Source organism: Chionomys nivalis, chromosome 18 (genome assembly GCF_950005125.1).
Source record: "Chionomys nivalis chromosome 18, mChiNiv1.1, whole genome shotgun sequence".
In the NCBI taxonomy this organism is placed as follows: Eukaryota; Metazoa; Chordata; class Mammalia; order Rodentia; family Cricetidae; genus Chionomys; species Chionomys nivalis.
In genome coordinates, this window is record NC_080103.1 from 4,813,697 (window position 1) to 4,827,287 (window position 13,591).

The 13,591-nt window shown below is 52.1% G+C and overlaps 1 protein-coding gene across 1 annotated transcript; it reads left to right on the forward strand.

The window, feature by feature from the left end:
• The first annotated feature begins 3,759 nt into the window (after nucleotides 1-3,759).
• On the forward strand, nucleotides 3,760-13,041 carry Pklr (pyruvate kinase L/R). Its single transcript, XM_057793638.1, has 11 exons — nucleotides 3,760-3,856; nucleotides 4,802-4,984; nucleotides 8,561-8,652; nucleotides 8,737-8,868; nucleotides 9,004-9,190; nucleotides 9,468-9,738; nucleotides 9,842-9,992; nucleotides 10,214-10,366; nucleotides 10,462-10,628; nucleotides 11,746-11,927; nucleotides 12,622-13,041. The coding sequence occupies exons 1-11, from the start codon at nucleotides 3,760-3,762 to the stop codon at nucleotides 12,726-12,728; spliced, it is 1,722 nt and encodes a 573-aa protein (XP_057649621.1). The 3' UTR covers nucleotides 12,729-13,041.
• The last annotated feature ends 550 nt before the right edge of the window (nucleotides 13,042-13,591 follow it).

The window sequence follows — 13,591 nt, forward strand, 5'->3', positions numbered from 1 at the left end:
GCAGAGTAGAATGTGCAGCATTTCGTGTACTGCACAAACATTCTCCCAAATATGCAGAAGCACGTTTCGAACACACCCGGCCTCCGCGGAGGGAGGAGCGGCTATCACCCTGCACCCTTCCCTGGGTTGGTTATCTCCGTTCGCCACAGAGGACCAAGCTGAGGCCGAATTCCCTGGCTCTCCCAGACGCCGTGGCTCTCTAGCGCCCCGCTCAGGCTGCCGGAGGCTTTATGCTGGGTGTGTGCAAAGCCTCTCGAGGCCAACGACCCTGCTGCGTGCGCTTGGCTGCTGCGAGTGTGGTGTGGGTGGGGGTGCACATGAGTGTGTGCATGTGTGTGAGTTTCGATGTGTCTGTGTGAGCTGTGTGTGGAAAGCAGAGAGAGGGAGGAGGGAGGAGTGTCCTGGTTCTCAGAAGCTGTGAGTTGCACCCAGAACTGGGGCCCAGCACCTGTGACCTAGGGGTATCAACGAGTCACACATGTAGCAGCCTCTGGAGAGAATGGAGGACTGATGAGGAGATGCTAGGCTTGGGACTGGGTGAGGAGATCCCTGAGAAAAGCAATGAAATTTCCTGACAGAATGAGTGGGAACTCAGAGTTAAACTTGATTAAATAACACAGACAAAACACTGACAGGCCCAGTGTGTCTGCCTGACTCTGAGAGCCCCGGTCCCCAGTCCTTGATGTCTGTCATGTCCTCTCTGGTGACGACGAGTTGTCAACACTATTTGTTCTTTATTCTAAATGCTGACATCAGGATCCCGGTGCTCACTTCCCCACACCACCTTCCTGCCATCTTCACCTCTAGGGTCTGAGGTTACCCTTTCTCCTCCACTGAGAAGTCCCCAGAGGCAAGGAATGTAGCCAGTGATGCCAGGTCGGGCCAAGCACCTCACTATCTCCAGGTAATCTTCACCCTGGGACACAGTTCCTGCAGGAATCGGAGTATTCCCTCAAACTAGAGCGCTTGGGTTTAACAAGACTACCTGCAGAGCTGTGGGCAGCAAACTCAGGGCACCGCCCAGATCAGCCTTTGTGGGCTCATTGTCCTGAAAGGCTGGGGATGGGGCAGTCTCTGGTGGAGCGTGTCTCGGTCTCCCATGGGTGCGCTTCTCCACCGGCCAAACTCTGCAGAAGCCGTGGGAGGAACAAAGTCTTTGGCCTCTGGCCCCAACGCAGAGCAGAAGGGTACAGAGATGGGGTCTGGAGGGCACCCAGGTGAACAGCACACCCTCCTCAGCCCCTTGGTCCTCCTGTCATGACAGGGAAGCAAGGGCAGTCGTGCCAGTGCTCAGTGCTCAATGAAGAGGTCCGGCTCAACCCTGGGTTTTAATGATTAACCACCACCTCAAACACAGCCTGTCTGAAACAGAAGCCTTGGGTTCCCCATTTGTCTGTCTGTCAGCCCTGGCTGTCCTGGAACTCACTCTGTAGACCAGTTTGCCCTCAAACTCAGAGATCCGCCTGCCTCTGCCTCCCAAGTGCTGGGATTAAAAGTGCGCACCACCGCTGCCCACCTGGGCTCCCCTATAGTAAACCTGTTTCCCCTCTTATCTCGATGGGTAACAAGCACTGCTCTCCACCCGCCTGCTTGGTTACACCAGAGGCCCCTGAAAGGCCTCAGTGCCCTTTCACCCCTCAGCTCCTCCTCGGTGCTGTGGCTCTGGAGAAGACCCACCCAGACGCTGTGGCCTTTGTGACTACTGCGGGGGGGGGGGCACAGTCCACTAGGGACCCCACCCAGCCTGACACTTCATGTCTCATCTCCCGAGAAAAGCCCTTTGCTCCCTTCTCCCAGGAAGGCAGGGTGATGCAGAATTACCTCTCAGCTTCCTCCTGCGTACACTGCCTCCGTGCTGGTTCTGGAGGGGCAAACACACAGGACATTTGACTCCAAAGCCGGACTTCTCCCCATTGTATTCCATGGAACGAAAGCCTCCATTTCCTGCACATTCTACTTTGTCCACCTTTCTCCCAAACACATCTCACAGACAACTCCCTCTCCACAGTGACAGCCAGGCTAGCCTGTCACCTCGAACCCAGAGCCACTCCCAATGCCCACCAGTGTCTTCTGCATCCAATACTGACTCCACCCATCAGCTAGAGCTACCGAAAACCTTCTTGGTTTTATATTACGTCTCTGCCACCAATACTAGGCCCCACTTAGTATTTCACCATGGTCGTGTTCCCCCATCCAGCCTCTTTTACACAAGTTTTTTCCCTCTCAGAATTATGATATATATTTCACCTGCAGAAAACTGTTCCCTCTGTCCCTGCTGGTTCCTTCTCATCCTTAATATTGAAGTTGAAGCAGAACCACATCAAAGAAACCCTCATCTTAACCCCAACACTCCGGAGGCAGAGGCAGGTGGATCTCTGTGAGTTCGAGGCCAGCCTGGTCTACAGAGCGAGTTCCAGGACAGTTACGGCTACACTGAAAAACCCTGTCTCGAAAAACCAGACCAAACCAACAAACCCTCATCTTATTTAAGAGGCATCTAAAACCGGGTGGTGGTGGCGCACGCCTTTAATCCCAGCACTTGTGAGGCAGAGGTAGATGGATCTCTGCGAGTTCGAGACCAGCCTGGTCTACAAGAGCTAGGTCCAGGATAGGCTCCAAAGCTACAGAGAAACCCTGTCTCAAAAAAAAAAAAAAAAAAAAAAAAAGGCATCTAAGACCCACCCCTGCTCCTGTCGGCCTCTCTGCCCAGGACTGTGACCCATCCATCCCCAGCTGCCCTTACCCAGTCCATGGCATCCATTCATCTCTATACGGTTAGTCTGTCTCCCCACTATGCTATAATCCACAGATGGGAAAGGTTCCGTCTGCAGCTCACACTGGACCCTCACAGTCTGGCACAGGGCAGATGTGCAGTAAATATTAGATGGCAGGGAACAGACAAATACTGGCCAGTGTCACCATGACCATGCCACCAAAGGATTCTCAGAGACGTCCACTGTTTTATCAAGGCTGAGCCTGCAAAGTCCCCCCAGAATGGGGCCAGCTGGGATTCCAAAGAAAGCAGCAAGCACCAGGAGGTCTGTGGAGGACTATAGGGTGTCCCCGGCAGGACTGCAGCTTACCCCCATGGTAAGTAAGTAAGGCAACGTCATCCCCCTCATGCCATGACGGACATTGAGTTGGGTTTGGCGTCCCTGTGATGGCTAAAGAAGTTTGGCCAAGCCGGGCGGTGGTGGCGCACGCCTTTAATCCCAGCACTTGGGAGGCAGAGGCAGGCGGATCTCTGTGAGTTCGAGACCAGCCTGGTCTACAAGAGCTAGTTCCAGGACAGGCTCCAAAACCACAGAGAAACCCTGCCTCGAAAAAAAAAAAAAAGAAGAAGAAGTTTGGCCAAGTATTTCTCCACATGGTTGATCAATAGCAATCTAGACATGTTTATCAATTAGTGCCTGGGAATATTCATGGTTCCATCTTTGAATTCACAGAAAGACAATGGGAGAAAGTGAGAGAGCCCTTAACTTCACATTATCAAAAGGTTCTCCTTCTCTCTTTTCCACATGCTAGTCCCCAGCCTTCAAGCCCTTGCCCAGAGAGCGTACCCAAGACTAAAAACTGATTAGGGGAGGAAGAGGTCGGGGCAGACAACTCGCAGTCATGAAGAAGGGACTCCGTGGGGATGGGGCTGCCTCCTGGGTGTGCCCCTTTTCTATTCTCTGGTTCCCTCAGATAAGACCAGCAGTTAGGCACCTCTCCTCCCAGTCAGTGGTGCTCGCAGCCCCAGGACTACACGCTGGAAGCATGTCTGTCCAAGAGAACATTCTAGCCCACCAGCTCTGGCCATGGATCTCCTCCCAGAAAGACTTAGCAAAGTCCGCCCTAAGTGGGGCTCCAGGAGGTAAGAAGAGGAACGGACCGCCACTGAACAGAGGGGGAGCTAGGATAGAATCAGAGTTGGGGGGGCGGAGGCCTTGGGGAAGGATGCCCATCACACACAGACCTGATCAGAGCCTTTGATCCAGGCTCTGCAGACAGGCCAAAGGGGATTCCAGCAGCACGGATGCCACGGGGCACTCCCGTGGTTCCTGGACTCTGGCCCTTGGTATACAGGCTTCCATTGGGAAGAGAGATGCTAGCTGGTTATACTTTAACTAGTCTTCAGGGCTGATCTCATCTGAGCCAGGCCTCATGCCACGGACACAGCCCAGCATAAAGCAGCCCCACAGGCACGGCAGGTGTTCAGCGCCATGGCAGGTACTTCTGGTCAAGATGTTTTACTGAGATGGGCTGGGTCAAGCTGCAGGATCCCTGGAACCTGGAGCAGCACTGAGTGGATGGAGGGAACTGGGAAGGGGGTCAGGAAGCCAGGGAATTGTTTGGAGCTGGAAGGAAGTAAATGGATCTTAGGGAAAGGAGCTGGGTGATTCTGGGGCTCGATAATGAGACGCAGGTTTAAAGGAGACATCCGAGGGGCGAGGCTGAGCAGACTGAAAGAAGTCTGAGATGGGGAAGGGTCTTTTTAGAAGGAAATTAACAACTTGAGCTTGGGGTCAGCTAGACCTAGATTTAAATCATCTTACCCGGAAGAGATGCATTTTCTTGGACAATATATTTTACCATTTTGAAATCCTTTTCCTTATTTGCAAAATTGGAATAGAACATGCTTAGCAGCTTGCACTATAGGACCCTTGAGACTAAGCAAAATGCCGTCTGCATGATATACTCCCATTGAAGGGAGATCTCCCCGAAACTGGGGAGCTGAAGGGCTGCAGCATGCCCTGCAGGAGGCGCATGGACGACAGGCAGGTGTCTGTGCCAGACCCTGAGTCCCCTTCTCCTGCAGGGCCAGCGGGATACCTTCGACGTGCTAGTGTGGCCCAGCTGACCCAGGAGCTGGGCACTGCCTTCTTCCAGCAGCAGCAACTGCCCGCGGCTATGGCGGACACCTTCCTGGAACACCTGTGTCTCCTGGACATTGACTCCGAGCCGGTGGCGGCTCGCAGCACCGGCATCGTCGCCACCATCGGTGAGACTGCTCGGCTCATGGTCTCTCCTTATCTTTGCAATCTTTGACACGGTCATTCATTCAACAAGCATTTCTGAGGGTTTTCTTGCGGGAGGGGGTAGTAGTTTGTTCGATGTTTTTATGAGACAAGGTCTTTCTGTAGCTCTGGCTGTTGGGCAGGCTAGCCTTGAACTCAGAGGTCCACCTGCCTCTGCCTCCTGTACTGGGCCGGAATTAAAGGCATCCACCACCACATCTGTTTGAGGCTGGATTTTTGAGACAGGGTCTCAGGTCACCTTGGGTGGTTTTAAGGTTATTATATAGCCCGTATTGTATAGTCTTAGCCTTGAATTTCTAGACTTCTTGCAAGATCTACTGCAGTGACATCACAGGTATGGGATATCAACCTAACTTAACAAATACTTGTTGAGTACCTAGTAGACAGGGTTTGGGATTGGGAGTAGACCAGTAAATAAACAAGTAAGCGAAGTCTAGCAGGTGGGACAACAAGCACTAAGCAATGACTTATTAAAATGTAACTAATTCAAAGTCAGGTTGGTGGCCCAAGCTTTTAATCCCAGCACTCAGGAGGCAGAGGTAGGAGAATCTCTGTGAGTTTGAGGCCAACCTGGTCTATGTAGCAAGTTCCAGGACAGCCAGGGGTACATAGGGAAACCTTGTTATAAAAAGATAAAAAAAAAAGTAACTATTTATTTCAGTATTTATTTCAATACCTCAGTATTTCAGTGTGTTAGAAAGTTGTGAGTAAAGAGAAGGTATGGTCAGGGATATCCAGTACACACAGACACACACAAACACACACATACACACACACAGATACACACACAGAGAGACACATGCACACAGATACACACAAACACACACAGTCACACACAGACACACACCCCAGGGCAGGAGGAAGATTGTCGTCCTAAACAGGGGCCAGGGCGGCTGAGAAAAAAACCTCAGCAAATATTGCAAAGGAAGATGGGAATGGTGGTGGGCTCATGTTTGTAACCTCCGCACTCTGAGTGCCCAGGTAGCAGGATTGCTGAGGGGTTGAGGCCAGAGGCTACAACATGAGATCCGGTCACAACATCAAGAAACGAAAATGGGACAGGGAATGTGGCCGGTCAGTAGAGTGTTTTCCTCCCCTGCGTGAAGCCCCAGCATCAGCTACTGCTGTGCAACCCCTGTTCCCAGGCCTGGGCAGTGGAAGTAGGAGGGTCGGAGGGTCAGAGGGGGTCAAGGTCATCTTCAGCTATGTACTAACTTTGCGCTTAGCCTGGGCTGCATGACAGTCTGAAAATAAGAGGGGAGGAAGGAAGATGGCAAGGGGAGATGTCCAAGCAAAGGGAAGTCAATGCCCAGAAACCAAAGTGCCCTGGAGCTCAGTCATTGAGATTGAGCACAACCCTTCCAAAGACCTGAGTTCAGTTCCCAAAAACTCCCACTGGGTAATTTACAGTTGCCTGGAAATGCTTGTCCTTACTCATGGGCATGTATTCATCCTCAGACACACACAGTTTAAAATTAAATCTGAAAACAGAAAGGAAGCCTAAGGTAGCTTCAAGGTCTAACTGACGTGAAGAGACTGGGGGAGGGGAGAACAAGGTGGGGTGTAGGGGGGTCTAGGAATTAGATTCAGGGCCTCGAGAATGGTTCACAAAGGCTCTACCACGGTTCCCATCCTTGGCTTTCTTTTTACTTTTTATTTTGATATAATCTCACTAGATTGTCCTGGCTGGCCTTGATTCCTCTCTCCAGCTCAGAGAGGCTGTCACCCTACCTCAGCTCCCTCCTGGGCTTAGAATCTCATATCACTGATTTTTCTGTTTGTTTGTTTTGTTTTTGTTTCTGCTTTTCAGTTTGTTGATGAGGGTCTCTTGTTCTATAGCCAAGGTTGGACTGGAATTCTTCATTGTTGTGCCTTGCCTCCCCATTGCTGAGGTGACGGAGAAGCATCACCCAACGTGGCAATAGGTTGAAGTGTTGAGTGAGAGCCAGCTCCTGCAGTACTAACGGTGGGTGGGGTGGAAAGGTGTGGTCTCACTCAAAACGTTGAGTTGGAGGCCGAGCCGTGGGAATTCCCTGACGGATTCAATGTGAGGGGCACATTCAACACCCAAAGACAAATGAGAGTCAGATACTCGGCCCTGGGATTGGGTGAGTGATCTGGAACTGAGATATAAAATAGGAATCAGCAGCTGGTCATGATGGTGTATGCCTTCAGTTCTATCACTCAGGAGGCTGAGGCCAATGAATCTCTGAGTTCAAGGCCAGCCTGATCTACAAAGCAAGTTCCAGGACAGACAGAGTTACACAGAGAACCCCTGTTTCTAAAAACCAAATAAATAAATAAAATAGGAATCAGCAGAATTAGAGCAGTGGCTCATGCCTAGAGTCTCCACACTGGAGAAACTGAGATCTGGGGGAATGCTGTAAATTTGGGGCCAACCTGGGCTAAATAGAGACCCTGTTTCAAAAATGAATAAGAAAGGAAAAGGAAAGAAAGGTGTCTTCTGCACAGATTGTCTTCCAAGTAAGGCAGTTGGGGCACATAGGAGGGAAGGTGCTAACGGGGAGTGCTGGGAACCAGGCAGACACGCATGCACACATGCACACACCATAGCACACGCATACACACACACACAAGCGTGATGCCACGCTCCTGGTGTGCTCCTTTAATAGCATCCCTTGACAGGTTGAGGCAAGAGGATCGAGTATGCAGGCCCCAGGGCCTGGTAAGATGGCTCTGATCATGGAGCCTGATGACCTGAGTTCCATCTCTGGAATCCACATGGCGGATTCTGACCACACACACTAAAATTAAACAAATAAAACAAGAACTCAAGGCCAAGGAGAAAGGGGATGGGTGTGTAGTTCAGAAGACAGAGGGGATGCCCAGTGAGCATGAAGCCCTTAGTTCCATCCCTGGCACGGCTTAAACTGGGCATGGTACAGCAAACCCTAAATCCCAGCACAGGAAGGCGAGAACAGGAGAATCGGAAGTCCAAGGTTTTCCTCGGTAGCATAGCAAGTTCAAGGCTAGCCTGGGTTACAGGAGACCTTGTCTCAGAAGGAAGGCTATGGGGGGATGGATGAAAAGAAAGGAAGAAAAACAAAGGCCAGAGGCAGCTCCGTGGAAGAGCATCTAGGAGGCCCTGGGTTCCCTCTTCCATGCCGCGAGAAAGGAGACCGGGAAGGAGAGAAGTATGCATCAAATGCTGTTGTTGGTTTATGAGGAGGAGGGTGGGGACTTGGACAGAACTCAGCTCTGTCAGTGAGACCCCTCCGCTTTGAAATCTCCCACTTGGCCTGTCTGGTGTTCTGACTCTTCACAGCATAGAGTAACCAGTGAGGTATTTAATGCTAAGTCACTTGCTAACAAAGGAACCTAAGGCCTGGCTGAGGTTGAACATTCACACAAGCCGCCTTGCCAAGCGGGTGGGTGCTTGCTGGTTGGAGTGGAAAAGGAGTAAAGGAAACTCCAAGAATGAAGGACTCGGAAGATGGGGCAGTCTCTCAGAGGTCGCTGATGGGTTTTGCTGGCAATCCGGTTTGGGAGGAACTTCATAGTGGGATCTCTGGTTCCAGGGCCAGCATCTCGCTCTGTGGAACGCCTCAAGGAGATGATCAAGGCAGGGATGAACATTGCACGACTCAACTTCTCCCACGGCTCCCATGAGGTGTGGGGAGGTCCTGGAGGGCGGAACTGGAGGACGCCCCAGGTCCTGCCCACTTTCCCTTGACATTTTCGCTCTCATGGCTAGTACCATGCGGAGTCCATCGCGAACATCCGAGAGGCAGCTGAGAGCTTTGCAGCTTCACCGCTCAGCTACAGGCCTGTGGCCATCGCCCTGGACACCAAGGGACCGGAGATACGCACCGGGATCCTGGAAGGGGTGAGAAGCCTGTGTAGGGTCAGCGCTGTCTGGGCTTGGAGGAAGGATTGTTAGAGCTCTGGGGCAGAAGAGGGGGTCAACGCTGGTTCTACCCTCCCACTTGCGAAACTCATGTCTCTCTGGCCCCGCCCCCAGGGCCCGGAGTCGGAGGTGGAGATTGTGAAGGGCTCACAGGTGCTGGTGACTGTGGACCCAAAGTTCCAGACACGGGGCACCGCAAACACAGTGTGGGTGGACTACCCCAATATCGTCCGGGTCCTTGCAGTGGGGAGCCGCATCTACATTGACGACGGACTCATCTCTTTAGTGGTGCGGAAAATCGGTGCGCAAGTGCCTCCTAACACAAGACACTTTCTCTTCTCTTTGGTTTACTCTAGATTACCCACACCTTCTGGCTCTGCCTATTTCCCCACCTGTCCTAGTGGTCCTCTGCCCTCATCACGGTTTGGGGCTGGGCATTTCATGTCTTATCTTGGTGTGTGTGGAGGAGGTGAAGGGCTCAGAAGTCCCTGGTTTCTTGAGGCTCCAAGCTTAGCGCTTCCTCTGCTGTGCCTGGAGCGCGGTGCCAGCCTTGACGCCGACTCCCTCTATACCCGCAGGCCCAGAGGGGCTGGTGACCCAAGTGGAGCACGGTGGTGTGCTGGGTAGCAGGAAGGGTGTGAACTTGCCGAATGCAGAGGTGGACCTTCCTGGGCTGTCTGAGCAAGATCTCTTGGATCTGCGCTTCGGGGTGGAGCATAATGTGGACATCATCTTTGCCTCCTTTATACGGAAAGCCAGCGATGTGGCTGCAGTCCGGGCTGCCCTGGGGCCGGAAGGACAGGGCATCAAAATTATCAGCAAAATCGAGAACCATGAAGGCGTGAAAAAGTGAGACTTGGTCTTTGTTCGCATTAGCCCGTTGCCCCTCTTCTGCTAGCCATTCCCCGCATCTCCTGGCTCTGCCCCAGCCTCAATTCCTCCAACCTCCCAGGTTTGATGAAATTCTAGAGGTGAGCGATGGCATCATGGTAGCACGGGGTGACCTGGGCATTGAGATCCCAGCCGAGAAGGTTTTCTTGGCTCAGAAGATGATGATTGGGCGCTGTAACCTGGCCGGCAAGCCAGTCGTTTGCGCCACACAGGTACGGAGTGAAGCCTTGGGCTGAGAAACCTTAGATCTACATTTTGCTGTCTAGTGTCTGGCCACAAATAACAAAGTTATGTGGAGATGACATGAACGTTTCAGGGTCTCACGTGATCCTGGTATTCTAAGAGTGCAGGTGGAGTCATAGAAAAACAGTATGGGCAGGGTCCCCAATCAGAATGTGACTTCTACGATTTTGACATTCGTGGTATCACCCAGATGCTGGAGAGCATGATCACTAAGGCTCGACCAACTCGGGCGGAGACAAGCGATGTGGCCAATGCGGTGCTGGATGGGGCTGACTGTATCATGTTGTCGGGAGAGACCGCCAAGGGCAGCTTCCCTGTGGAGGCTGTAGAGATGCAACACGCGGTAGGAACTTAGTCCTGAAAAGCGGATGAGCCAGGGACTCGGATCCCTCTGGGGCCGCATTGACTCTACTCAACCTGACTTACTGGTGCCCGCAGATTGCCCGAGAGGCAGAGGCCGCTGTGTACCACCGCCAGTTGTTTGAGGAGCTACGACGGGCAGCGCCACTGAGCCGTGATCCCACTGAGATCACAGCTATCGGGGCCGTGGAGGCTGCCTTCAAGTGCTGTGCTGCCGCGATCATTGTGCTGACCACGAGTGGCCGGTGAGAGACAAACTGGAAACAGGACTTTGGGCGGGGAGGGGCTGACAGCGCGCGATGAAAAGAATTGCTTTAGGGCAAGAAAAGAGATGGCCACGAAGGCTAGAGACCATGAAAGGCATCTCTCCGCGCTCTGGGGCCTGTGCCAGTGAGCCCCAGGGATTCCGCAGGTGATAATCTAATGTTGGCTTCAGGACATTGGGTTCCTGGGCCTGAGAGGGTTTCCCAGTGCCGAGGTGTTCCTGAAAGCCCGGGAAGCCTGCACTCTGAGGAGTTTCTCTTGAACTTAACAGTGAGACCCTAAGTAACTCCCTTGGGCCCCACAAGCCATCTGTCTCTCTGGTTCCCCCATGGGGCTGTGAGGATTAACAAGTGACATTAAGTGTCATATGAAGGGTGGTAGGATGTAAATATACATCTTCTAGACAGTTTCCCCTCTTTTGTTGTTTAATTTTTCTGAAATAGGGTCTCGTTAGTCCTGGCTAGTCTGAAACTTACTTAGCTAAAGCAGGCCTGAACTGAACCCTCAGCCTCCCACTCCCAAGCGCTGGGGTTATGGACACATGTCACCATGTCTTGATGGCTAGTTTTACATTTCTAATTTTTTGAAAATGTTTTTTTATTATTTTTAATGACATGTATGTGGGGGTATGTGCATTTGTGTACAGTATCCAAGGCCAAAAGAGGGTGTGGAATCCTCTGAAGCTACTTGATGTGGCTGCTGGGAGCCAAACTCAGGACCTCTGGTAAAGCTGTAATCTTAAGAATTGAGCCATCTCTCTAAACTGGGTTTTATATTTATTATTATTTTTTAAATATGGATGGACATTTTTGCCTGCATGTATGTCTGCACCATTTGCATGGTTGGTGCCAGTGTGTCAGAGCACCTGGAAATGGTTTTACAAATTGTTAGCCACCATTCGGGTGTTGAAAACCAAACACAGGTCCTCTTCAAGAGCAGCAAGTGCTCTCAGTGGCTGAGCCACCTCTCCAGCCGTGGTAGGTACTCTATTTAATATTTAGTGAGAATGCCAAAGGCTAGAGAAGTATAATTACCCAGGGAAATTAGTAATGCCTAGAACCCTAATTTACCCTGTGATGTTCTATCTCCCTCATCCAGCTCAGCTCAGCTCCTGTCTCGGTACCGACCTAGGGCAGCTGTCATTGCTGTGACTCGTTCACCCCAGGCTGCCCGCCAGGTTCACCTGTCCCGAGGAGTCTTCCCCGTGCTCTACCGTGAGCCACCAGAAGCCATCTGGGCAGATGATGTGGATCGAAGGGTCCAATTTGGCATTGAAAGCGGTGAGTTTGGAGACCTTCTGCTTTGGCTCCCCAGTCTGGCTCCTCACACTGACTCAAAGGGAAGGGAGGGGGAGCAGAAGTGTCCCTAAGAAGTCTGCTGCTGTCTGTCACAACCTAGTAGGACACAGGAGCAAGAAGAGATGGGAGCAGAGAACCAGAGGAGCAGGAACTAAATTTTATTTTATAGTTGTCCACAGCCACACCTGCCCTTGTTCGTCCCATTAGGTCATCCACATGGGTGCAGAGGCTTAAAGCTCAGAAAGAGTAGCTTGTGCCCTCCACCCCTCCTCATACACCCCTCCATACACACACACCCCTCCATGCAACCCACCCCTCCACCCCCACACACCGCTCCAACACACACACCCCTCCACACACACATACTCCTCCCCCCACCCCTCCACACACACACTCCTCCACACACACACCCCTCCCCCCACCCCTCCACACACACACCCCTCCACACAACCCACCCCTCCACCCCCACACACCCCTCCACACACACTCCTCCACACACACACTCCTCCCCTCACCCCTCCACACACACACCCCTCCCCTCACCCCTCCACACACATCCCTACACACACACACACACACACCCTCCACTAGTTCGGTTCCCTTCTCTCCTAGAGAGGTGATGGATAGTGATGGCTGACCCAGGTTCTTCATTGACTGTCACTTTTTTCTCCCTCAGGAAAGCTCCGTGGCTTCCTCCGTGTTGGTGATCTGGTGATTGTGGTGACAGGTTGGCGACCTGGCTCTGGCTATACCAACATTATGCGGGTGCTGACCATATCCTGAAATGGCTCTCCCTCTTCTGAGCTAGTTGCACCCCATCTCTTCCATCCTGCACCCCTCCCACTGCCCCACATCTGCCATCCAGCCTCAACGCTGTGCTTCCCACAGGCCCTGAACATCCATCCAGTTATGTACTGACCACTCCACCGCATCAGTTGTAATCCCTGTCTCAATCCGCTCAGCCGGATCCTAAAATGCCCTGAGCCTTTAATCCCAGCCCAGTGGTTAATTCTATTCCTCTAGGCTCCCTAGCAGTAGAATGGAGGAAGCGGAAACAGGGTGATTTCATCCAATTTCCACAGAGCCATTATTTTAAAACATGACCATTTCCTGAGCAAAATGTGACCTCCTGATGGCCTCAGTTGGGTCAGAATACTACTTCTTGGAGCAGTGGAGCACAGAACCACACTCTAGGGGAAGTTAGGGTAGATGGTACTGGGGGAAACTGAGTCAGACAAGGTCTCACTGTATAGCCTGGTCTCAGATCCACAGAAAATCCTCCTGTGTGACCCTCCCACGGGTAGGGATGACTCCAGGCAGCCTTAGTTTCTGACTCCACAACCTTAGAGCTGAATCTACAAGCCACTTACCTGGCTATTCTCATGCCCACTGCTCTGCCGGGCCAGATGATCACAGCTAACTGCCCCCAACCCCCATATCAGAAGCAAAAACTGGATCTCTTCTTTTTAACCTCAACTGTTTAGATGCAATTATAAAAACAACTTCCCCAAGCCAAGAATCCCAGAGTCCCCCCACCCTGCAGAAATGGAGATGTGTGCTCATGGCCCCAGTGGGTGAGCAGAGGGGCAGCTCTTTTCCCTGAGAAGGCAGGTGTTTGGAGACTCCAGACCGTCCTCCTGGGCCCG